At 36.4% G+C, this 24328-nt stretch overlaps 1 protein-coding gene across 16 annotated transcripts in view; it reads left to right on the top strand.

The window, feature by feature from the left end:
- Window positions 1-24328, top strand: part of ITSN1 (intersectin 1) — a 247173-nt gene that overhangs the window by 126068 nt on the left and 96777 nt on the right. For all 16 annotated transcript variants that reach the window (XR_012432038.1, XR_012432037.1, XM_045387760.3 and 13 more), the window contains 6 exons: window positions 1544-1693; window positions 1785-1925; window positions 8000-8087; window positions 8540-8679; window positions 20864-20991; window positions 23972-24201. Coding sequence is in view for 14 of the 16 variants with exons in the window: in XM_045387760.3 (XP_045243695.1) it covers window positions 1544-1693; window positions 1785-1925; window positions 8000-8087; window positions 8540-8679; window positions 20864-20991; window positions 23972-24201 (877 nt within the window). In the remaining 2 variants the exon portion in view is untranslated. The remainder of the gene's footprint in view (window positions 1-1543; window positions 1694-1784; window positions 1926-7999; window positions 8088-8539; window positions 8680-20863; window positions 20992-23971; window positions 24202-24328) is intronic.

Raw genomic sequence — 24328 nt, 5'->3', positions numbered from 1 at the left:
CATTTAGCATGATGTTTTCAAGTTTTATCCACATTGTAAAATGAATCAGTCCTTTATTCCTGTTTATGGCTGAGTAATATTTTATTATATGGGTATACCATGTTTTTTAATTCATTCAGCAGTTGATGGTCATTGTGGCTGTTATAAACAATGCTGTTATGAACATTAATGTACAAGTTTTTGATGATACAATTTTGTAACAAACCACTGATACCAGTTACGTGTTTTTCCGAACTGTTTTCTCTGTATACACCTATATAAAAATATAAAGGTTTATATGGTGGAGAGTATAAGGGTTGTGCAATTTTTTAAAAAACCACTGTAATAGTGTCATACCAATTACATTGTTCTGCAACCTTCCTTTTGTTTGTTTGTTTGTTTGAGACAGAGTCTCACTCTGTCACTTCCAGGCTGGAGTGCAGTGGCGTGATCTCAGCTTACTGCAACCTCTGCCTCCTGGGTTCAAGCGATTCTCCTGCGTTCAAGCGATGCTCCTGCCTCAGCCTCCTGAGTAGCTGGGATCACAGGTGCCCACCACAACACCCAGCTAATATTTCATATTTTTGGTAGAGATTAGGTTTCACCATGTTGGTTAGGCTGATCTCGAACTCCTGACCTCAGGTGATCCGCCCGCCTCAGCCTCCCAAAGTGCTGGGATTACAGGCATGAGCCACTGCACCCGGCCTGTGCAACCTTCTTTTTAAACTCTTTTAAAAATATGTGTGGGACATCCTCCCTATATTCTATGGAAGTCTTCATAAATTTAGCACCATACCTGGAAAGGGACTAAGCCAATCTTGTCTCTCTTTCCAATTTTAGTACATTACTGCAGAAGCAACACATAATTCTCTCATGTTAATGGAATAATAAAAATGAGGAATTTTTCGATATAAAAAAATAGCCTGAGTGCCATGCCTCAAGCCTGTAATCCCAGCCCTTTGGGAGGCTGAGGAGGGATGATCACTTGAGGCCAGTAGTTGGAGGGCCACTGCATTCCAGCTGGGGTGACAGAGCAAGACCCTGTCTCAAAAAAAAGAAAGAAACGAAACTTATAGCCATAACTCCTTTTTTTTTGAGACAGAGTCTCACTCTGTCGCCCAGGCTGGAGTTAAATAATAATTTCTCTTTTGGTGGAGTAAAATCAACTTTTGTTTGTTTTTGTTCAGGGGTGTTTTAGTTTGATTTTACTACATAAAGAAATTTTCCTTCTTGGTGTGTCAGTAAGTAAGAAGGAGCACTTTTAGTTAGTACATCAAGCATTCTTGAAGGTATAAAGAATGGAATTCTAATGGGGAAATGATCCTGTCATCTTACATAAATATAATATTACATAAATATAATAGCCAGCTCTGTATATTCCCTTTATTCCCATAGAAGGAATACCGTATTTTTATAAGTTACTTTTTGTTTTGTAATGTGATTTCTTGTAATGTTTATTTTTTAATCCCTAAAAGGAAGGACTTACTAGATGTCACTTTTGTGAAGAGACATTGTGTAGTGTAAGAACTGAAAAATTAGTAATTTGTCTTTGTAAATGTCACAGGCTGCAAAACGGGAACTTGAAAGGCAACGACAACTTGAGTGGGAACGGAATCGAAGGCAAGAACTACTAAATCAAAGAAACAAAGAACAAGAGGACATAGTTGTACTGAAAGCAAAGAAAAAGACATTGGAATTTGAATTAGAAGCTCTAGTGAGTGAAGTTTGGTTATACTTTGGAAATATACTAAGATGGAACCATTAAAAACAGTAATAATTTTTAATTACTCTTTCATTTGTTCAAGAATGATAAAAAGCATCAACTAGAAGGGAAACTTCAAGATATCAGATGTCGATTGACCACCCAAAGGCAAGAAATTGAGAGCACAAACAAATCTAGAGAGTTGAGAATTGCCGAAATCACCCATCTACAGCAACAATTACAGGTGAGGAAATATGCCTCTTAAATGCTATTAAACTGGCATCCTTTTCTCTAATTCATTTCATTTACTTATTTATTCAGTAAACATTAAGCAACTATCTTGTATTAGGCACTGGGAAGCAAAAATGAAGTAGACAGGGTCCTTGTGTGAAAAGTAGCCTGTCAAGGAGACAGACTCAGCAGATGTTTATTGAGCACTGCTTTGGGCCAGATGCTTTTGCAGTTTCTGAGGCTACAGCAGGGACAGACACTCTGTCTTCTGGGAGCTTACCCTCTCTGTTTGCCGGAGGAACAGAGACTAACAAAATAAAGTGTGTACTGTATTAGAAGATGAAAAGTGCTAGGGAGAGTGAGTAGGGAAGGGAATAGAGAGTCCTAGGGATAAGAAAGGTTGTGATTTTAACTAAGGTAGCCAAGACAGGTCTTTCTGGATGGTGACATTTGAGCAGAGACTTGAAATTAATGATAGGCTAAGCCATGTGGGTATCTGGCAGAGCAAGATCTAGGCAGAGAAATAGCAGTGCCAAAGTCCTGAGGCCATGGCAGGACTCTTGAGATGCCAGTTACAGCAAGGAGACTACTGGTTAGAGCAGGTGGGAGCTGGATCACACAGAACCTGTAGTCCAACAGGACTTTGGCTTTACTGCGATAATTATAATAAATAAGTACACTTAAGTATTTTAGGGGGTCATATGAGAGCTATACGTATAGTAAATAGTTGGAGACGCACAGAGCACTATTAGTAGTTCTGTCTTCATTTTAAACCCTATCCAAAGTTGTTATGATATAACCTGGTTTGGTATCAAGTGTTGAACATCAAATTCATGTAAATGTTGCCTGCAGATGATCATATTTGTCTGTGACTCTTTTATGTCAGACTTTTTCTCAGCATGATGTTTTTGAGATATATCCATGTTATTGAGTGAATGACTCCTTTGTTTCTTTTCATCACAGAGTAGTGTTTCCTTATATGTTCATTCACCTATTGGTTGATATTCAGGTTCTTTCCAGTTTGGAACTTTTATGAATAAAACTGCAGTGAGCATTTATGTACAAGTCTTTATGCGGAAATGGTTTATTTCTCTTGGGTAAATTTTTAGGAACGGAACTACCATGTCATATAAGTATATATTTAACCCCATAAGAAACTGTCAGGCCGGGCACAGTGGCTCACACCTGTAAACCCAATACTTTGAGAGGGCAAGGTAGGAGGATTGCTTGAGCCCAGGAATTTGAGACCAGCCTGGGAAACATCTCTACATTAAAAAAATTTAAAAATTAGCTGGCATGGGGGCATTCACCTGTAGTACCTGCCTGAGGCAGGAGGACCACTTGAGCCCAAGAGATGGAGGATGCAGTGAGCTATGATTGAGCCACTGACAGCCTGGGCCACAGACTGAGACCCTGTTCCAAAAAATAAAAGAGAGAAGAGAAAGAAAAGCAAGAGAACTGTCAAACTGCACAGAGTTTGTACCATTTTACATTCTGATCATTTAATTTGTATTTCCCTGAAGGCTAATGATGTTGGGAATCATCTTACATGTTTATTGGCGAGTATCTTTTACTGTGTATCTTTGTTGAAGTGTCTGAACAAATCTTTTGCCCATTTTTTATTGGGCTGTTTGTCTTACTATTTATTTGTAAAAGTTCTTTTTATGTTCTTAACAAGTCATTTGTCAGATACATGTTTTGCAAATATTTTCTCACAATCTGGATTGGGTTTAATTTTTGTAGTGGTATTTTTTAAAGGGCAGAAGTTTTAAATTTTGATAAAGTTCAGTTTACCATTTTTTTTCTTTTGGTGTTCATGCTTTTTATGTTCTATCTAAGAAATCTTTGACTACCCCATGATTGCAGATATTTTATTTTCTTCTAGAAGTTTTTGGGGTTTAAAAAAATTAGTTTTAAGTTTTTATAAATTGCAAAAAAACTTTAAAATTTTAAGTTTCATAGTTGTATCTTATATGTTTAGGTCTATGAGCTATTTCAAGTTGATTTTTGCATATAGGGTAAAGGTTGAGGTTTTTTTTTTTTTTACATACTGATACACAGTTGTTATAACACGATTTATTAAAAACACTGTCTTTTCTCCCATTGAGTTACCTTGGTAGCTTGTTGAAAATCGGTTAAACATATTTGTAATGGTCTATTCTGGACTCTATTCTGTTCTTTAGATCTGTCTGTCCTTTACCAGTATCTCACTCTGTCGATACCTAATTTTTGAAGTCAGGTGATACGAATTCTCTGTTATTGTTCTTCTTTTTTCAGAATTGTTTTTGGTTATTCTAGGTCCTTAACATTTCCATGTACATTTTAGAATCAGCTTACCAGACATGCTTGGAATTTTGTTGGAATTCCATTGAATTTATAAGTCAATTTGGGAAGATTTGGCATCTTAGCAATAGTAAATCTATGGCATAAATCTCTGTTTAGGTTGTTATAAATTTCACTCAGCAATGTTTTGTAGTTTGCCGTGTCTAAGTCTTGTACATACTTTGTAAAGTTTATCCCTGAGTATTTTGTGGCTTTCGATGCTATCGTATATTGCATATTTTTATTTTAGTTTCCAGTTGTTTGGTGCCAGTATATGGAAATAGAACTTATTTTTGTATATTGACCTTATATCTATGATTGCTTAACTAACTTTCTTTGTGTGTCTTACTTTGTTGACCAGAACCTCCCATACTGTATTGGATAGAAGTGGGAAGAGCCTTGTTCCCTCTCGATGAAGGAAAGCTCTCTCACCATTGAGTATAGTGTTAACCAGGGTTCTTGTAAATGCCTTTTATCAGGTTGATGGACTTCCCTTTTTGCTGAGGGTTTTTATGATGAATGGGTGTTGAATTAGATCATATGTTTTTTCCCGCATCTATTGAGATAAGTATTATGTTTTTTCTTTCTTATTTTGTTAATATGATGAAATACATGGATTGCCATTTGAATGTTAAATCAGCCTTCCGTTCTTGGGATAAACCACTTTTGATCATGGTATATTACCCTTTATTAAAATATTTCACTACATTCCTTTTCTCGTTTTTTTTTTTTTTTTTTGAGGATCTTTTTAAGTCTATTGAATTCAATTCAACAGAGATAATTGGTTTTTAGTTTTCTTCTAATATTCTTGTCTAGTTTTGATATCAGGGTAATGCTGGCCTAAGAAAATGAGTTGGAAAGTATTCCTTCCTCCTCTGTTTTCTAAAAATGTTTGTGTTGAAATAGCATTTCTTCTTTAAATTTTGGTGGCATTCACCAGTGAAGCCCTCTGGATCTGGAATTTTCTTTGTGGTAAGACTTAATTATAAAATTTATTCAGTAGGTATAGGGCTATTCTGATTTTCTTTTTCTCCTTGAATCTGTTTTGATTATTTGTATCTGTCAATGAATTTGTTTATATTATCTAAATTACTAAATTTATTTGTATAAAGTTGTTTCTAACATTCTCTTATTGTATGCAAGTCTGTAGTATCTGTAGTGATGTCCCTTCTTTCTTTCCTGATATTGGTGATTTGTGTCATCTCACTCTGTCTTCCAGCTTCCTCCTCCTTTTCCTTCCTAATCCCTTCTCTCCTTTCTCCTACTGTCTCTCTCCTCCTTCTTTTCTTGATCAATCTATCTGGAGTTTGTTGATTTTTAAAAAATAAGTTCTTGGCTTTATTGATTTTTTTTTTTTTTAAATAAGCTCTTGGCTTTATTGTTTTTCTCTGTGGTATGTCTGTTTTCTGTTTTATTTATTTATGCTCTTTTTCTCTTGTTTCTTCCAATTACTTATTTGGGGTTTAATTTTCTTTTGTCAGGCTTCATAAGGAGGAAGTTTAGATAATTGATTTTGGACCTTTCTTCATTTTTGATACAAACATTTTAAGCTTTAAATTTCCATCTAAACACTGAAATTGCCATATCCCACAAAGTTTTAAAATGTTGCATTTTCATATTCAATTCAAACTCTTTTTAAAATTTTCTTTGTAATTTATTCGAATTCTTTCACATTTATTGAGATTTATGGCTCAGCACATGATCTGTCTTGGGGAATATTCTATGGGCGCTTGAAGAGAATGTGCATGCTGTTATAGTTTTGTAGAGTGTCCCCTAAATGTCAGTTAGATCAAGTTGATTCATGGTGGTCTTCAAGTCTCCTATGTCTTGACTGATTTTGTGACTACTTTTATTAGCTACTGAGAGTGGAACACTGAAATCCTGGTCATTGTGGATTTGTCCATTTTCCTTTCATTTCTGTTCTGTTCAGTTATTGTTTCATGTACTTTGAAGTCCTAAGAACGTTCTTATACATTTGAAATTTGAGATTTGTAAAGTAAAAAGTATCAGAAGTTGATTGCTGGAAATTATTTTAAAATATTACAAAATGCATGCACCTTTTTAAAGTGTGTGTGTATATATATATATATATATATATATATATATATATATATATATTTTTTTTTTTTTTTTTTTTTTTTTTTTTTGAGACAAAGTCTCACTGTTGCCCAGGCTGGAATGCAGTGGCGCAATCTCGGCTCACTGCAACCTCCGCCTCCCGAGTTCAAGTGATTCTCCTTGCTCAACCTCCCCAGTAGCTGTGATTACAGGCAAGCGCCACCACACCCGGCTGATTTTTCTATTTTTTGTAGAGATGGGGTTTCACCATGTTGGCCAGGCTGTTCTCGAACTCCTGACCTCAGGTGATCCGCCCACCTTGGCCTAAGTATATTTTTCTATGTGTTAACTCTCTTTAAGTGTCTTTCATTAACTCTTGAGGTGAAGTTCCATAAAATATTCTCCTGGAAAATTTAAGGATGAAGGCCATGGGTTTATTTATCTGAGTATTATCACCTAATACTATATGACCAAGTATAATTTTTATTATTTAAGATTGATGCTTAGAATGTTCACTTATTGATAATATGATAAAAATCAGGATTCCCCAAAATGTAATGAAGTGAAAAATAAAACATTCTTTGAAGAAAGAAAAGTATGTAGTAGGTAATGAGATATTGGTTCCCTTTCTGTACAGGGATTAGCAGATACTTGCTTTGGAGATAAGTCAGATCTGATACGTGTATTCTGTTTTATCAAGTTTTTTTTCTGTTATGGATTATTCATAGGAGAAGATGCTTCTAAATTCTTGCTATTGAGTTAACTCTGTCTATCATTTAGACATATATTACACAGAGATTTATTCCACGTAAACCAGTCTGTATCTAAAGGTAGTTATTCCAAAATGGACTGGTTTTTAGCTTCTGATGAAAAATTTTAATTAAGGCGTTTTTAGTTTTTCAAAGAAAAAGTCAATACATAGAGCTCATTTTTTATCAAGGTAAAAATAAGAGTCAAATATTCTTTATTATAACCTGGGAAGGCTGCCATTTACTGAAATGTGCAGAAACTATACAGGATATTTTCAGCTAAATTTAAGCAAATACTATGCTTGGCAAGTTAACCACAAAAATTCCAAACAGCCTGTGCAGTGTGGCTTAACTTTTTTCTTGTGTCAGTTAAAAAATAGTTGCTTCAAAACTTTTGTGTACCTGTTTAAAATTCCATCCAGTGTGGTGGAAAAATATATACAGCAGCTAAGATTCTAGTTGTTAAAAATCTTTGATTTCTGTTTCCAACTTCAGGTATATGGTAAACCTAAGTTCAGCCTTAGTAAGTATCAAAGTTCAGGACAGAGTAATAAGATAACTCCTATTTAGACCACTGAGTTAGTTTACAAACAGTAGGATCACTGCATTTGCATTTGATCCCGGTGCCATTGGAAGATCATTACTTCAATTTATCTCTGTGGAGTGGTACTTAATGTACATTTTTTGAAGCTTATAAATATCCAGTAAGTCAACAAAAATATAAGAAATATCAGGGAAGCTATAGCTGTCTTAACTTTATTTTAGGGAAAAGCATTTGGCAAACAGTTAATTTATTAGCAAGAAAGCAGGAGCCTCACCTAGCTAATGATTAAATGCAGCTTCACCGTACAGGATTTGGGAAGAGTCTGAGAAAACTGACTTAAGCTCTGCCTGGATCTTAATGTAGACATGGTAGCCTTCCCTGTCATTCATTACTGTTTTCCTCCTTCCTTCCCAGGAATCTCAGCAAATGCTTGGAAGACTTATTCCAGAAAAACAGATACTCAATGACCAATTAAAACAAGTTCAGCAGAACAGTTTGCACAGTAGGTGTTTTATTTTTAAAGTTGACCTTTACTTTTTTCTTTCTTTTTTTGAGATGGAGTCTCGCTCTGTCCCCCAGGCACACCACTAGAGTGCCGTGGTGCAATCTCGACCCACTGTAACCTCCGCCTCACGGGTTCAAGATTCTCTCGCCTCAGCCTCCCAAGTAGCTGGGACTACAGGTGCATGCCACCACATCCAGCTAGTTTTTGTGTTTTTAGCAGAGATGGGGTTTCACTGTATTGGCCAGGCTGGTCTTGAACTCCTGACCCCAGGTGATCTGCCCGCTTTGGTCTCCCAAAGTGCTGGGATTATAGGCATAGGCCACCGTGCCTGGCCTTCTCTTATTTTATAACCAGCAAGAATTTCCCTAAGTGAAAGGAGAACATTAAAAAACATTTTCCTCACTGCAAATTAAAGTTTTTCTTATCTTTGCAATGTTTTTCTAAAATAGGAGATTCACTTGTTACACTTAAAAGAGCCTTAGAAGCAAAAGAACTAGCTCGGCAGCAGCTACGAGACCAACTGGATGAAGTGGAGAAAGAAACTAGATCAAAACTACAGGAGATTGATATTTTCAATAATCAGCTGAAGGTAACTCTTCTATGTGTGCCTACATGTATGTCCTACCCTTTAATTTTTTTAACTGTCCAAATGATTAGTTGCTATTTAATCTCAGGCAGAAAAATTTATTATGCCATTGTGAGACAATCTAAATTGCACTTTTCTCCTTGAAAATACAAGAATGAATTTGGCATCTATAAATTAGGGCTCAATGAGTGGCCCCAGCATGACATCTATTTTTAACCTGAATCATATTTTGACACATCTCCATTCTTTTGTCTGTTTGCAGTCACATCAAGTTGATTCCAAAAGCTTTATCTTTCTTATGTTCTTTGAATACTATTAAAAGGGATTGTTTTCTTTTTTAAAACTAAGAATTTTTCTGCCACTTCTTATCTTCATTGCGCTTAAATGTAGATCTTTATTTTGTTACCTCACATTTTTAAATCTTACTGTTTTAGTGGAGTAATTGCTTTTGTCTCTTGTGGCAGAAGTGGTGTATGGTTTTGTCACATTTGCACAGTAAAATTGGGAAAATACCAAAACTCTGAGGAAATGTAAAATGGTTAGATCGCAGCCTCTTTCAGATTTGGTGTTTCTGATTTAACTTTACAACTGTATCATCTTAAGAATGTTAATTATTGGCTGGGCGTGGTGGCTCACACCTGTAATCCCAGCACTTTGGGAGGCCGAGGCTGGTGGATCACGAGGTCAGGAGATGGAGACCATCCTAGCTAACACAGTGAAACCCCGTCTCTACTAAAAATACAAAAAAAATTAGCCAGGCGTGGTGGCGGGCGCCTATAGTCCCAGCTACTCGAGAGGCTGAGGCAGGAGAATGGCGTGAACGCGGGAGGTGGAGCTTGCAGTGAGCCAAGATCGCGCCACTGCACTCCAGCCTGGGTGACAGAGTGAGACTCCATCCCAAAAAAAAAAAAAGAAAAGAAAAAAAAAGAATGTTAATTCTTAAAATCACAACACAGTTTATTTCTTATAAACAATCATATACTACTTTAGATGTATGTATGTTATTCTTATAAGAAATTGGATGTTATACTTTTTTCCCCTCTAAATATTTGTTTTCCTTATCTAACTTAAAATTCTTTATATTTGACTCTGGCCAATTCAGCTTTTGACAGTAGGAAGAACTAAAACTCCTATTCTTTAATTCTAAAAACAAAATTAAAAATTAGAAATCATATTTGAAACTTTTATAATAGTTGACCTTTGGATTGAGATTTTAGGCCAAATTGTCTAGACATCTGAGTTTGAGGTATGTGTGCTGTTCTTTCAGAGTATTAGGTAATGATCTTTTCTCAATTGTACAATTCCAGGAAAGTGCTCTTAGGGGAAATATTGTTTGAGCCAACTTAGTGTTTTTCTTCACTTTGCTTTCATGCTTACACAGTGTGTGTATGTGTGTACACTATATATGTTCTATATTCATGCATATATGATTATGTGTGGTATGTCAGTATTGGAAGTACAGCTATAAATTAACCATCTCAAGAATAAGTACAATTAAAAACAAAAAACAAAAAAGATTAAGTTCAATTAAAATATGCTCACATTAACTTTCATTGTCACTTGTCTCTTTTATAAGCAAAAAAAAGAAAATAGCACTGTTGCAAAACCTACATTGCTTTTTAATAGTCTCTTGGGATATAAACTGTTAAATATTAAGCTATCTTCTGAACCCAGGTAGTAGTCCAGATTTGTGCCTTCACATTAAGATTCTTTTTCTAGAAATTTGACTCCCCAAAACAAGGTTCAGGTATTAGAAAATGATACTCTAGTGAGACTTTTGATAAATGTCTAGAAGATCTGTAGATTAAATAATTTTGGTGATTGAATTGCTGTTGCCATTACTAAAGAGAACACCCTTAATATGTGGTGAGTCACCCCTACTTTGTTTAATTGACTATGGCTGCTTTCAGCATCACAGAGTTTCTTATATAAAGGCTAATTTTAGCCCCCCTTTCCACTAGCCCTTTTTCCAAATATACTTATTTTTAAATAAGAATATTTCTCTTGTTTTTTAATTTTAATTTTGGCTTTCTCTTATTAACTTTAAATTTAAATTAATAAGATGAGTTTAAAAATCACAGGTCAGACCAGGTGCAGTGGCATGTGCCTGTAATCCCACCACTTTGGGAGGCAGGTGGATCACTTGAGCTCAGGAATTCAAGACCAGCCTGGGCAAAAACTCTGTCTCTACTAAAAAAAAAAAAAAGAAAGAAAGAAAAAAAAATACCAAAATTAGTCGGGTATGGTGGCGTGTGCCTGTAGTCCCAGCTACTTGGGAAGCTGAGGTCGGAGAATCACTAGAGTCTGGGAGGTCGGGGCTGCAGTGAGCCATGATTGTGCCACTGTACTCCAGCCCGGGGAACAGAGTAAGACCCTGTCTCAAAAAACAAACAAACAAAAAAAACAATAAACAAATCACAGGTCAGTATAACTATATTGTTTTGTTATTTAACACACATTTGGAGGACTTAGTTAATATGTTGTGTTACGCTTATTATCTCTAGTATTCCTCTCAAACCTGGTAAAGCCAAAGCAAACAGTTAAATTGGAGAATCAAAAGATTTATAGAATTTGATTGAGACAACTCAGAGATGGATTTATCATTTAGTCTCTTAAGTGTCATTTGCCCACTTTTTTTTGTTGTAGCCACACTGGAAAATGAAGTACTTTTTTTCTAACCTTAGAGCATGTGTCCGTTAGCAACTGTGTTTTCTTGGATGATGAGATAGACCAGGCAGAGCCAGCCTCCTGACCCTTGGAATTTCTTCAGTGTCCCTCTTGATCAGCAGTGCCTTTAGAGCATCCACACTGATGAAGCAAAAATTACTTCTACCTTCCTGGGATGTGTCATTTCACACATCTAACCTGGTGGTGTGAATTTGCTGTATCCTAAACCTTCCTTCCCTTAAAGGAAGCCAGCTGGAGAGTACAGAAGAGAAATTCGGGCTTCCGATTCTTTTGTATTTCATGTTCACATAGATTGTTCACCTGGAAGAAGGAAATGCAATTCCCTCATTATAGATTAGTACAGTAACACTGGAGGAGTACCTTACAGAGTACAGAATTTTAAAATTAGTTGATCAGGATACTACATCTATATTAAGTGGCTGGCTCCACAAAGGGGGATAACATTTAACACAAACTGATTCTCACTATTTTGGGTAAATTGCAATAAGTCATTCACTTACTTTGATGCATGTTCAGAGTTATGTCCAGTTTCTTAGGTATAAAGGTAATACAGGGAATAATCGTACCCTGGTTCAGCCCAGATTCTGAGTTATAAGACAGTTATTAGGAAGTATAGGAAGCATATTTAGTCAAAAAACTGAATACACTTATACTTGCCTTTTCTTTTAACATACAATCTGATTTAGTTCTTTCCTCTAGAATGTCTTGCTCAGATTAATTTGTCTTTTGTGGATTTCTCCCATTTTCTTCAGGAAGAATTACATTCCTCCCTTCCCTACCCAAAATCTGATAAGCCCAGATAGAAATTCTCCAAGCGTTAATTAAAGACGAAAAAGTTACAGGTTAATAGGTATTTGTTTCGTATAGGAAGCAACGTATTGAAAACATAAGGCATACTTTTAATTGTGGTCTTCTGTTAAATGGCTCCACATTCAAAGTCATGGGCCTTTAAGTTTCTACATAATCCTTGGAAATTGAAGGCTTATTTTTTGTTTTCCAAAAAGGCTGTTTTTCCATGCATTTTAATAGATATTTACCTTGTAGGTGTCACATTTATATATTCCAAAAAAAATCCTAAGGCGTAAATATCTTTCTATTTACCACCCAAACCAATAATTACTTGAGAAAGGAAACAGGAATCTTACTGTAGCAAATAAAGTTTGCTTTTGGGTTGTAAATAAGTCTGTAAAAACGGGGAGGGTGGGAGAAGAGAAACGATAGCACCCTGAAATATTGAAGCTCTTGCACTGCAAATTCCCCAACTGGCAGCCTTTGTACTTATGCTGCCCTTGATATGCATGGGAAATTTTAGGTTTTTGACTATCAGATGAAATATTTGAACAGTGAATTAATCAGGAATAATTAATTGTATTGTGATTATTGCTAGCATGAATTAGTACATCTTAAAATAGTTTGAATTCAGTGGATAAAATTTATTTACCATAAATTTCTGCTTTTAAAATGTGTTCTATATGTAACAAATACCTTATTAAGAAATCAGTTCAGTAGTCTTGTCAAATCCACATTCTAGAAACAACCATTTAAAATTATTATCTATGACTTTTACTTCAGTTTACACGAAAATTAAAACTCCCAACTTTTTTGGAGACTCTGTGTACCAAAAGGGTAGTTGTTTTTCTTACACACAGTGCTTACCTATAGGTATAAAATTATGATTCAAACAAGTGTTAACTAACATTACTGCCAGGACTTTTTGGACAGTGGCACCTGACTTTACCTTCACCTTGGTGATGTCAGTAGTTATTGTAGCAGTTTTCCTTGGCACTGACAGCCTAATGTTCCATATTTTAATGTCTTAGCTCTAACATGGAGCAGCAGCACAGAGTACAGCTTGTAGTTTTCCAAGCTCCTTTAAGAGGTCAAATAAGGAGAATCCAACACCCAACGGGGCTAGATTTTATGTTTCATGTTGAAAAGTTGAGTCCTTGTTGGTTCCTGTCTAGTCAGTGTGTACTGGACAAGTCCTAATGTGAATGGCCGTTTACATTTGAGCATTTCTTTCTTCCAGTCAGTGGCAATGGAGGAGGCAGTGTTGCAGTGCCTGGCAGTTCTCCTGGGCTGCGTCATCCACTTAGACTTCTTTCTAAAGGTCTCCATGCCCTACTCAGGCAATGCACATCTTTCTCAGACTAAGAATGATGAACCATCTCCAGCTCTGTGCTTCAGTTTCCCCTGCGCAGATGAGTGCTCAGTGTCTAAGATAGCATTTACCATGAAGTACTAAGCCTTCTTTATAAAAGTTAATTATTAGTTATTATTAATCGTGGCGTATGATTGATTCTTGCCTATTGACGAGTTGCATGTGTGTATGGTGGTGTAAACTGAATTACAAGCTGGACAAGGTACTGTATACTGTAGTCTTGTCTTTTTAACAAGCATTTTAGATCATTGAATTTGAGCTTGTCTGCAAAAGTGTGAAAGCACTCCGTTATTATTTGGGTCATGTGCATATTTCTATCATGGGAGACATATTATGGTCAGTATACTATTCCAAATGTCTATAGCATTTTATTTTCTAGCAAAATTTGAGTATTTAAGACTAATTCACAATTGTGATTTAATTCCTTAGTATACTTGGGAAATTCAGGCTTCTAAAATTAGACACAAGAGGCTGTTAGAAATATAAATTATCCCCATAATGCTACCTGTTCTAAAAATTGCTACTAAGAACTGAATCGATGTTGAAATGAGAAGGCCAGTTATAGTAAATGAGGTTGTTTGCTTAACTAAAGCCTTTATACTCTTGGTTTCAGACACTTCCTTTCATGGGAGGCTTATTCATTATGAAGGCAGTGAAAGGCAAAATGTTTAGCAAGAGAGGAAAAAAGAAAAGAATTGGAGAAAGAACTGCAGGACAGAGTAAGAAGTCAGGGGAAAAATGCTTGTGAAGAGAAACAATTGGAAGGAGAAAGACTCAGAAAGAGGAGGCATGGAAACAGCAAGAGAAATCAGTATGGATTCAAACAGCAATGTTGATTTCTCATAGTTAGTATTGTTTGGTTCTTTCATTTTGTTCAAGCAAAAATTTTATTTTTACATATATGATCCTTTGAAAAAGACCTCTTCTGCATAGAAGTAATAAAATTCTCTAACTCTCATTCTGTCAGATTCTGTGCCATACCAGTAAGCTGGTTGGTTGAGTTTTTTAGTTATAGCATGGGGTTTTTTTCTTTTTAAGGTAGTAAAAATTTAATAAAAGGTAATTTGGGAAAAGGTTAAGAAGAACTCAATCTTTTGAAAAAATCCTTTCTTCTCTTAATGGAATATTGCTTTATGACTAAAGCAGACACTTTGAGGGAAATTCAGATTTTTTAGGACAAACTGGAATCAGTTTTCTCTTTCTGGTAATACTTTCCGAGGGTACTTCCCAAAGCCTCACGGTGGAGGGTATCTAATTACCTATTGCTATTGCAGAGAGGACAGGAGCTTCTAGCTCTTCCGCCCACCCCCTTCCACACATACACCTTGCTCCAATCTCCCTTAGCACTTGTGGTATGTTGACTACCATTTTGTGCCATGGGAAATAGTCTTACCATTTTGTTAAATATCGACTTCAAATTTAAATATTTGAACATGTGTTCAAACATTATATCCCATTTCAGAATTTAAATAATCAGGCCAGGTGTGGTGGCTCATGCCTATGATCCCAGCACGTTGGGAGGTCGAAGTGAGTGGATCACTTGAGGTCAGGAGTTTGAGACCATCCTGGCCTACATGACAAAATCCCATCTCTACTAAAAATACAAAAATTGTCTGGGTGTGGTGGCACGCACCTGTAATCCCAGCTACTTGGAAGGCTTAAACAGGAGAATCACTTGAACTTGGGAGGCAGAGGTTGCAGAGAGCTGAGATCATGCCACTGCACTCCAGCCTGGGCAACAGAGCAAGACTCCATCCATCTCAAATAAATAAATGACCAATCAGTATATCTATCTTTTTCTGTGTAGTCCTCTCACTTTTAATGCATCAAGAATGAATAAACGTAGCCTGGTACAATGGCATGTATCTCTGGAGGCTGAGGTGGGAGGATCACATGAAGCCAGACGTTCAAGGCTATGATCGTGCCTGTGAATAGCCACTATACTCCAGCCTGGACAACACAGTGAGACCCTGTCTCTAAATAAATACATTTTTTAAATAAATGAATAAATTTATAATTTTGTGATAAATGGGCTATCAGTTTACCTTGATTTGGGTATATTTTCTGTGTTCTGAAATCGTTATTTTTCAAAATTTTCCATCCAGGCACAAGTTCTCACCTCGTGGGGTTTGTTAACTGGCTTTCTTTAATAGCTCTTGATTTGTTTCACAACCACCTAATTTGAAAAAGTTAATGTATTTTAAAACTCCAAAGGCCTTCTATAAATTTTGATATTGTATACTACATATTATCCCTAGGTAAGAAATAATGTTTATTTACAGAAAAGCACTTATACTTCGGACTTTTTATGGATATGATATTATAGATAAACACCTGAAATTTCTGATGCTGGTAGCTACATCATTTTTTTATGAGGTCAATATAAACAATATAATATTAACAGTATGAAGATTATTATAAATGGTATATGTGAGCTAAGTAATTTTATCTTGATTTATGTTGTTGAGCTCATGAATTTTAAGTAATTAAGTTATGTTTGTTTTTGTCTCTCATTTCCAAGAGACATCCTGAGGCGAACCAAAAGCAAAATCCTTCAAAAAAGTTAAATAATCTAAATTAGCAAATAAATTTCCATTAACTGCTAGTCTCCTTTCATAGACCCCTGTTGCTAGTTAATTTTTTTCTCTTCAAAGGACTCCTATACGTATTGTTCAGGTGCATGCTACTTCATATTTCAGGTAATATTGTTTCACATAATACATGTATTTTTGAGTGTCTCTAAGACCAGATGAAGGAAAAACAGTCACAGTTATTAAATCAAGTGATTCTGTGCCTTTTAGCATAGCAGCAGAACAACCATGTTCAGTAAACGTGAGCCACGTTTCTCAGGGGAAAAATAGTTGGATCTTCTTGGGTATTCAATTTGTCAAACAGATTGCTTTTGAAATACTTTGGCTCTGTGCCATAGGATGTCCAAAGATGTTTTATGGTTCAAATAACTTAGTTCTTTAGGGGAAATAAGTGACTTTTCCCTCTTTGGTCTAGGGAAGAAAATTAAAAGCAAGTTGATTTTCATTTATCTTAACTAATACAAAACAGAATCTTGATATGCCAATAATTTGTTTATTGTAGTTCATGAGCTGTTTTTGATCAAAGACCCCTTGATACTAATAAAAGCTGTGAGCTTTCTCCACTAGAAAAATGCCCATATTCCCCAAGACTGCGTGCAACTAGTATCCACAGGGCTGAAGCTTATTCATGGAACCTGGTTAAGAAATTCTGTATCTTAGTAATTCTGCATAAGTTGTTTGTGATTTTTTAAAAAAACCTTATTTTGGCCGGGCGCGGTGGCTCAAGCCTGTAATCCCAGCACTTTGGGAGGCCGAGATGGGCGGATCACGAGGTCAGGAGATCGAGACCATCCTGGCTAACACGGTGAAACCCCATCTCTACTAGAAAATAAAAAAAAAAAAAAAAACTAGCCGGGCGAGGTGGCGGGCGCCTGTAGTGAGCCGAGATCCGGCCACTGCACTCCAGCCTGGGCAACAGAGCGAGACTCTGTCTCAAAAAAATAAAACAAAAAACCTTATTTTAATATTTAATATATGTGTGTAGTATATATAGTACACATTTTATAGTTTTATTTTTTCCTGCATAAGTATTTGTTACATGCAGCTAAAATTTCTTGACTACTTAATAATTTCTTATTTAAGAAAGTACTGTAATTATGTTTTATTGGAAGATAATATCAAATTATTACATACTCTACCTAGTATAAAACATACCACACACTTGAATAGAATTCATAAAAGAAAAATCAAAGTTGTATACTCTGTGCTATATTGCTAGATTAATTCCCAGCCAAGAAACATGTTTTTGTAAGAGTTACTGGTTTTAGAAAAAAAATCACTTAATTTTAGGAAGAACCAAGTGAGATACTGACTTTTGATATGTGGTAATTTCTTGTTTGTTTTCTTTCTGTTGTAGCAAAATAACTGTGACAAATTCCATGTGGATTTAATAGAATTTGCAGAGTCATTTTAATCAATTTGCCTACCAGGAAAAGTTGATACTTTCAGTGTGATGAAATTTTCCTTAGCCATTTCCCCCAATAATTTGCTCATTTCCTAGATACATAATTTAATGATACCAGATTTGTTTGTCTCTTTGAATTTTTTTTTTTCTGAAAGAGTTAAAAGGATACTTCTTAATAACTGTGACAGTACTTGAGTCTCTTTAATAGTATGGAAAAGAATGAGAGAATAGTGTAGCCATCTGCTCCCCTGTGTGAAGGGACTGGGTGTTCTGCAAGGACTTTGTTGTGGCGAAGGAAGGAGAGCCATTCACTCATTTTTTTAAGAGTATATTTCTTCATTCTATAGATTGCCTTCTCGGAAGTTCAACTTTTTAAAAAGCTTATCAACTTAGAAATCATCCATGCTCTGCCTATTTTGATTAATGCCATAGTAAACTCCTAAGTCCAAGAAAAGAGGAGACCCAGAATGCCTGCCTCTGGGCAGCACGTTGATTTCCTTACAACTGTGTATCTCAGCAGTGTTTGACTTGGACGAGGAAATTATAGAAAAACCTCGCCATCTTTAAATCTGGATCATAAGGTGCCAGAGCCTTCTGTTAGCTTATTTGTCATCTATTTTTTACGGTTCCTGCAAGCTCCATTCCTTGGAGGTACTTGAAACTGCAATTGGCATAATCAGTTCCTAAGATTGGTTCAAATGCTGCTAAACTCAAAAAGAAGTGTTTTTAAAAAATTTAAACATCTTTTTTATGTATTTGATACATTTAAAAATTATTTTTGAAACTGTGCCATAGGTAGGGTTTTTTTTTCTGTATTCTTCAAAATCACTTTTTCTTACACGTTTTTCAATTTTATAGTGCCTCCTAATGTATTACTAGCTTTACTTGCATCTACTAGTCAGTGATCTGTAAATCCATATCCAGTTACAAGAGCCTAGTATAGAAAGGAAATGTGCAGTGTAATTCTTGGGGAAAAATGAAAAATCTTCATTTGGGCCTATGGGCTATCTATTATAGTATGTTGATACATCATGGCCAGGGTCCATTCTGGTTGTGCAGTACCTGTTGTTGAATATTTTGAATATCCCTCATAAATACATTTTTTCCTGGATGAAATAAGGACTTTTCTTTATTTAATATATAATCAGATTCCTGAACATCAAACTGAAATGTTATTTCTCTTCCATCATTTCTTACTCCTTTGTATTTAATTTCAGCTCAGGGTTATTTTGCTTATGCTCTTTTCACTCATTCTTGCAGTTAGGAATAAAATTCTAAATAAAACAGACACTGAAATAAAGAAATACTCATGTGATGAACAATGTCTAAGATTTAACAGATCCTCAAACTCGAAGAACACCTAAAGATCATCTATTCTGATTCATCTGCCAGCTCATGTCAGGGACCTGAGATTAGAATCCTGGTTTCTTGATTCCCAGTTCTGTACCTTTTAAGTATAGTCTTTTGCTGTAAATTATTTTTTCTGAACCTATTTAAGAATTTGATGGTATTGAAAATGAAATTTTCATTCATGTTATTACTGATTACTAGTTATTCTTGATTCTGGGTTACTAAGAAAACCAATACTGCTGATTTTTTAACACTTAAGTTTTACATCCCTTGGTATGGCAGTGAGAAAGGTGATGAAAAATGGACTTCTTTCTCCCTAGGGTTGATTTTCTGATCTCAGCACTTTAAACAGTCAGTGTGAGAATTCATCATTGCTTCCCAGTCTTAGCCTTCTTTTCCCCTTTCCTCTGTTCCACATGTCAGGTCTGCTGCCATAGGGAGCAGTCCAATTTGTGCCTTACAAAGGTACCTTTTCCTGATGTGTCCTGCCTGGATGTTCCTAGTGTCATCTGCTAGGTTCCCCCACTGAAGTCCCTTCCTCCCTTCTTTTCCCTCCTTCCCCCTTCCTTCCTTTCCTTTTTTTCCTTCTTTCCCCTTTCCCCTTCCCCTTTTCCTCCCATGCCTTCCTCTTCTAAGTACCTCCCCCAGCCTCCTAATCTCCAGTTAAACTTTTTCTTTTATCTCATTGTTCTCTTTTAAAGCCACTCAGCATCACTTACAGTTTATAAAACATTTGTATATGCATTTTAACTTTAACCTTAGCAAAATTAGTAGGAAAAGGTTAGCCTAACCCTTAAGAAATTTTTCCAGTAACAAGTGCATATTTTAATACTGACCTTCTACAGACAAATGGTCTATCTTTGTTTTTCAATCTCTGAATGAATCTAAAGGTAGGAATTTTAGGGCCTGGAAGAAACCTGCCCATCTAGTCTCGCCAGTGAGAAAAGTGATAGAAGACAGGGCAAATCTTAGTCCTTAAATCTCCCCATAGAGATCCCTGGGCCATGTACTGGGAGGACCAGCCCTGGTTAGATCAAGAAATCAACTGGGAAGATACCTTAGCTCTACTGGGCACTTTGACTCATCTGATTTATTGTTGGCCCAAGTAAGACGAGTTTCAGTGACTCAATCTGTTGGGGACCTTTTGATTTCTGTGGAATCAGGGAGTTTCTTCCTCAGCAGACGTTTCCTTGTTCGTCATATTTTCAGGTGTTTAAACTTGTGACTCAAGTACTTTAAATATCATAGAATGCATTTTATTTTCAGTAGCCTGCTAAGGAAATTACTGCTATTCCTGCAGCTAGTATCAAGTGAGGAAATTGGATCCAAGGTAGTCATCATCAAATTATAGCTTTTTACTTTCAACCTGATTGGTAGTTTAGTTTGGGGCAGTTAGCAACTTGAAGGATAGATTTAGTAAGAAAAGATGCTCTGGAAGAGGTGTAATTTGAAGAAAAATAGACCCTTGGGGGAAGAATTGAGGTCAAAGAATTGAGTAGCAAAGAGATGTCCATTTGTTCTAAGGCAGCTTAGTGAAAGGTGGAGGTGAGGTTTGAATGGAGGTAGTGAGTGAAGAAGAGGCATGTGTATTTTCAAAGTCAGTAGAGGTTGGTGTTGACTGATAATCAAAAGAAGCTTAAGTTTTATTCATGATCCTCACCATATCTTGGAACTGGTTACGTTCCATTATGATTGCTGAGCCTTATCAGTAGAGCTCCTCTCCTGCCCTTCGCTAGCAGCTTTCTTCTAGAGCAGATCATGGAAAATGGTATAATGTGTATGGCTCATTAGAATGTAATCTGAAGTGGCCTTTGGAAATCAGTCATGTCAAAATGTGGTGTGATTTTAGCTTTCCAAGTTGACTTTTTCCAACTCTGAAACATTATCTCCTAAGTGTCCTAGGCTTCCCACTATGAAATGTTGCATGCTGATAAATAGTTGATGTATTTGTCACTCATGTCGCTACATGAGCTGTTTCTCGGTTAATTATAGGAACTAAGAGAAATACATAATAAGCAGCAACTCCAGAAGCAAAAGTCGATGGAGGCTGAACGACTGAAACAGAAAGAACAAGAGCGAAAGATCATAGAATTAGAAAAACAAAAAGAAGAAGCCCAAAGGTGAGTCTTCTTTGGATTATGGACTCATCTGGAAGGAACTTTGAGGATTTACTATTCTTTGCCTGGCTTCTCCAAGTAGTTACTGCACCAGAAAGAGCTTTCAGTCTTTAGTGTGCGTGTGAAGTGTGAGTGCAAACACAAACGTGTATATATAAATCTTTGCATATATCAGTACCCCCTGAAGTTTTTGGTTAGTTCCCAGAGCTCTCTAAGCTACTACTATGTAGATAAATGGAATTATACAAGGAAATTGGGACACTTGGTGTGCTCATTTGCATGTTAATGGCCAAAATAACATTTCTAGTTCACAGCCTTTTACTAACAGCTAACAGGGGTTGGAATGCCTGGTTTAAAATCTAAGCCACTGAGCTAGTGCCCCACACAGGGCTTCTCCAGCAGGGTCAGGGTGGGCCCCTCTGTTTCCCTTCTGTTTTTCAACTGCAAATTAAACTTTAGTACAAAAGGGGGAAATTTGCTGTTTAGTGCATAGGATACAGACATGTTTGTATCTGTTTTTGAAGATTTGTGTTTGTGATGTTTTTATTTTTACTTGTAACTTACTGTGGTAAATTGTAGAAATTTGTGTCTGATTTTGTTACTGGATAGTTGCCTTTTAAATGTCAGTTAATTTTAGACTCCACAAAACAAAAATGACCAAATGTCCCAATGACAGCCTGTAAATTATAAAAGTTGGTAATTGAAATTAGATTAAGGCCAGGCACAGTGGCTCACGCCTGTAATCCCAGCACTTTGGGAGGCCAAGGTGGGCGGATCACAAGGTCAAGATATTAGGACCATCCTGGCCAACATGGTGAAACCCCGTTTCTACTAAAAATACAAAAATTTAGCTGGGCACAGTGGCACGTGCCTGTAGTCCCAGCTACTTGGGAGGCTGAGGCAGGAGGATCACTTGAACCCAGGAGGCGGAGGTTGCAGTGAGCTGAAATCATGCCACTGTACTCTAGCCTGGCAACAGAGAGAAACTCTATCTCAAAAATAGAAAAAGAAAAGAAAAAGAAATTAGATTAAAAAGACGACGAAATGGATACTTGAGAGAAGTCGTAAGTCGTTAACTTTAGTGGGCTGAGTTCAGTTAACCTGCGGAGAGCTGTGCCTACTTTCTTATGGGTATGTAGAGTCGTCTGTTTGTTTTTCAGTGCCAGTGGGGAGGTATCTGGGGTCCCAAACCAATTTACATGATTGTTTTATGGTTTTCTTGGAGGTCAGACTAAGGGTCTCCTCCTTGGATGTATTGATTAATTCCGTCCTTTTCTTACCTCCACAGTGTATAAAATGCTTTTATTATTCACACTATACTGCACTGAACTGTTAAATTCCTACAGAGTAGAAATAAACGTAAAATACAGAAAAATACATAAAATACATAAAATAGCATAATACAGAAAATAGCTTAATAAAAATATAATATGTAATATATATTCCAATTACATAGATAAAAACTACTCCAAATTAACTTCAGAAATTAGATGGTTGTACACTATATATGGTGACCTTTATTGGTAGAAAATATAAAGTAATTTTTTTTTTTTGAGACGGAGTCTCACTCTGTCACCCAAGCTGGAGTGCAGTGGCATGATTTCAGCTCACTGCAACCTCTGCCTCCCTGGTTCAACCGACTCTCCTGCCTCAGCCTCCCACGTAGCTGGGACTACAGGCGTGCGCTACCACGCCCAGCTAATTTTTATATTATTAGTAGAGATGAGCTTTCGCCATGTTGGTCTAGAACTCCTGGCTGGTCTAGAACTCCTGACCTGGTGATCCGCCCTCCTCAGCCTCCCAAAGTGCTGGGATTACAGACGTGAGCCACTGTGCCTGGCCACTGTTTTTATTATGGTTTTTTGTTGTCATGAATAACAGTGTCCTTACCCCTCCAAAAAATGTTTTTATACTTTCCTAAAAGACATTTTAAAAATTGTAAATAAAATGTTTAAGATTTAAGTTTGAAGACTTCTGCATAAAAATTTCACATTCATACAGAGTAGCAATAAATGTAATTTTTTGACAATGGAGAATAAAAGTATAATTTGTTTCAATTATGTTCCCGTGGCAAATTCCTAATTCTAGCCAATGACCTGTGTGCGTTAGCCATGTCACAGGATGGCAGTTCAGGGTGGAGACTCTGGGACCAGGCTGCCTGGGATTGAAGCCCAGGCACATATGTTTGTGTGATGTGGACAAGTCATTTAATATCTCTGCCCCAGCTTCCTTATTTGTAAAATGGGAGTAATACTAAGACTACCTACCTGATTCGCAGTTTAAAGGAGTTAATATATGGAGAGCTAGTTATTATTATATCATTTGTTATTACATATTAGTTTCATTTAAAGTATTTTCTGACTTTATAAAGTATTATAGAATGAGAAAAATCATTCTCAGTCTTTTACTGTGGGTTTCAGGTTGAGGCCATCAAAAATTACAAGGCCTAGATTTAATTACAATTATCTATTTGTGGTAGCTACTTTGAAAAACAAAATCAAAGTAGTTGAAGTCAATAAAACAATCCCTTGCTTTCAGCTTCAGGTTTGGGGAGCAACATGTATGCATGTAAATGTGTTGTACCCTTTGCTGGGGGGAAATTTTAATGATCTGATTGATCATGTACTTATTTTAAGTGATATTTCATTTACAGTGTTGGGTGTATTTTATTTTTATAGAAGTTATGTTCTCTGTGTTTTATGGCTCTGTTTGGTCAGTTTAATACCCGCTTTATTATTAAGTGTGTTTCTTATTCTTGTAACCACTTTATAAAATACATCAGAAATTTTCTGTGTTTTCCTAAATCATGTGATTTCTTCTCACTCAGAACTGAAACCCTGATTCAGTTGCCCCGTCTGAAGAACAATGTTCCCTTGATGTTTCCCATCCCATTTACTGGATGGAGCTTTTTTTGTGAAAAGAGGCAACAGTAGTGTTAACTTAGAGCTGCTTCCTTGCTGTAATCAAGTGTGTTTGTTGGCAGACGAGCTCAGGAAAGGGACAAGCAGTGGCTGGAGCATGTGCAGCAGGAGGACGAGCATCAGCGACCAAGAAAACTCCACGAGGAGGAAAAACTGAAAAGGGAGGAGAGTATCAAAAAGAAGGATGGTGAGGAGAAAGGCAAACAGGAAGCACAAGACAAGCTGGGTCGGCTTTTCCATCAGCACCAAGAACCAGCTAAGCCAGCTGTCCAGGCACCCTGGTCCACTTCAGGTATTAGAAGCCAAAAATAATTCTAGAAAATAAGTCATCTTCTCTCCCAGATCCTCCTGAAAAACGCCCATATCTCATCAGGACCAGTCTTGGCTACATTAACAGATGAGAACATCAGTCTCTTATT

This window comes from Macaca fascicularis, chromosome 3, assembly GCF_037993035.2.
Source record: "Macaca fascicularis isolate 582-1 chromosome 3, T2T-MFA8v1.1".
NCBI lineage: Eukaryota > Metazoa > Chordata > Mammalia > Primates > Cercopithecidae > Macaca > Macaca fascicularis.
Note: the sequence above shows the minus strand (reverse complement) of the source record. Positions and strands in the feature narration are given on the sequence as shown.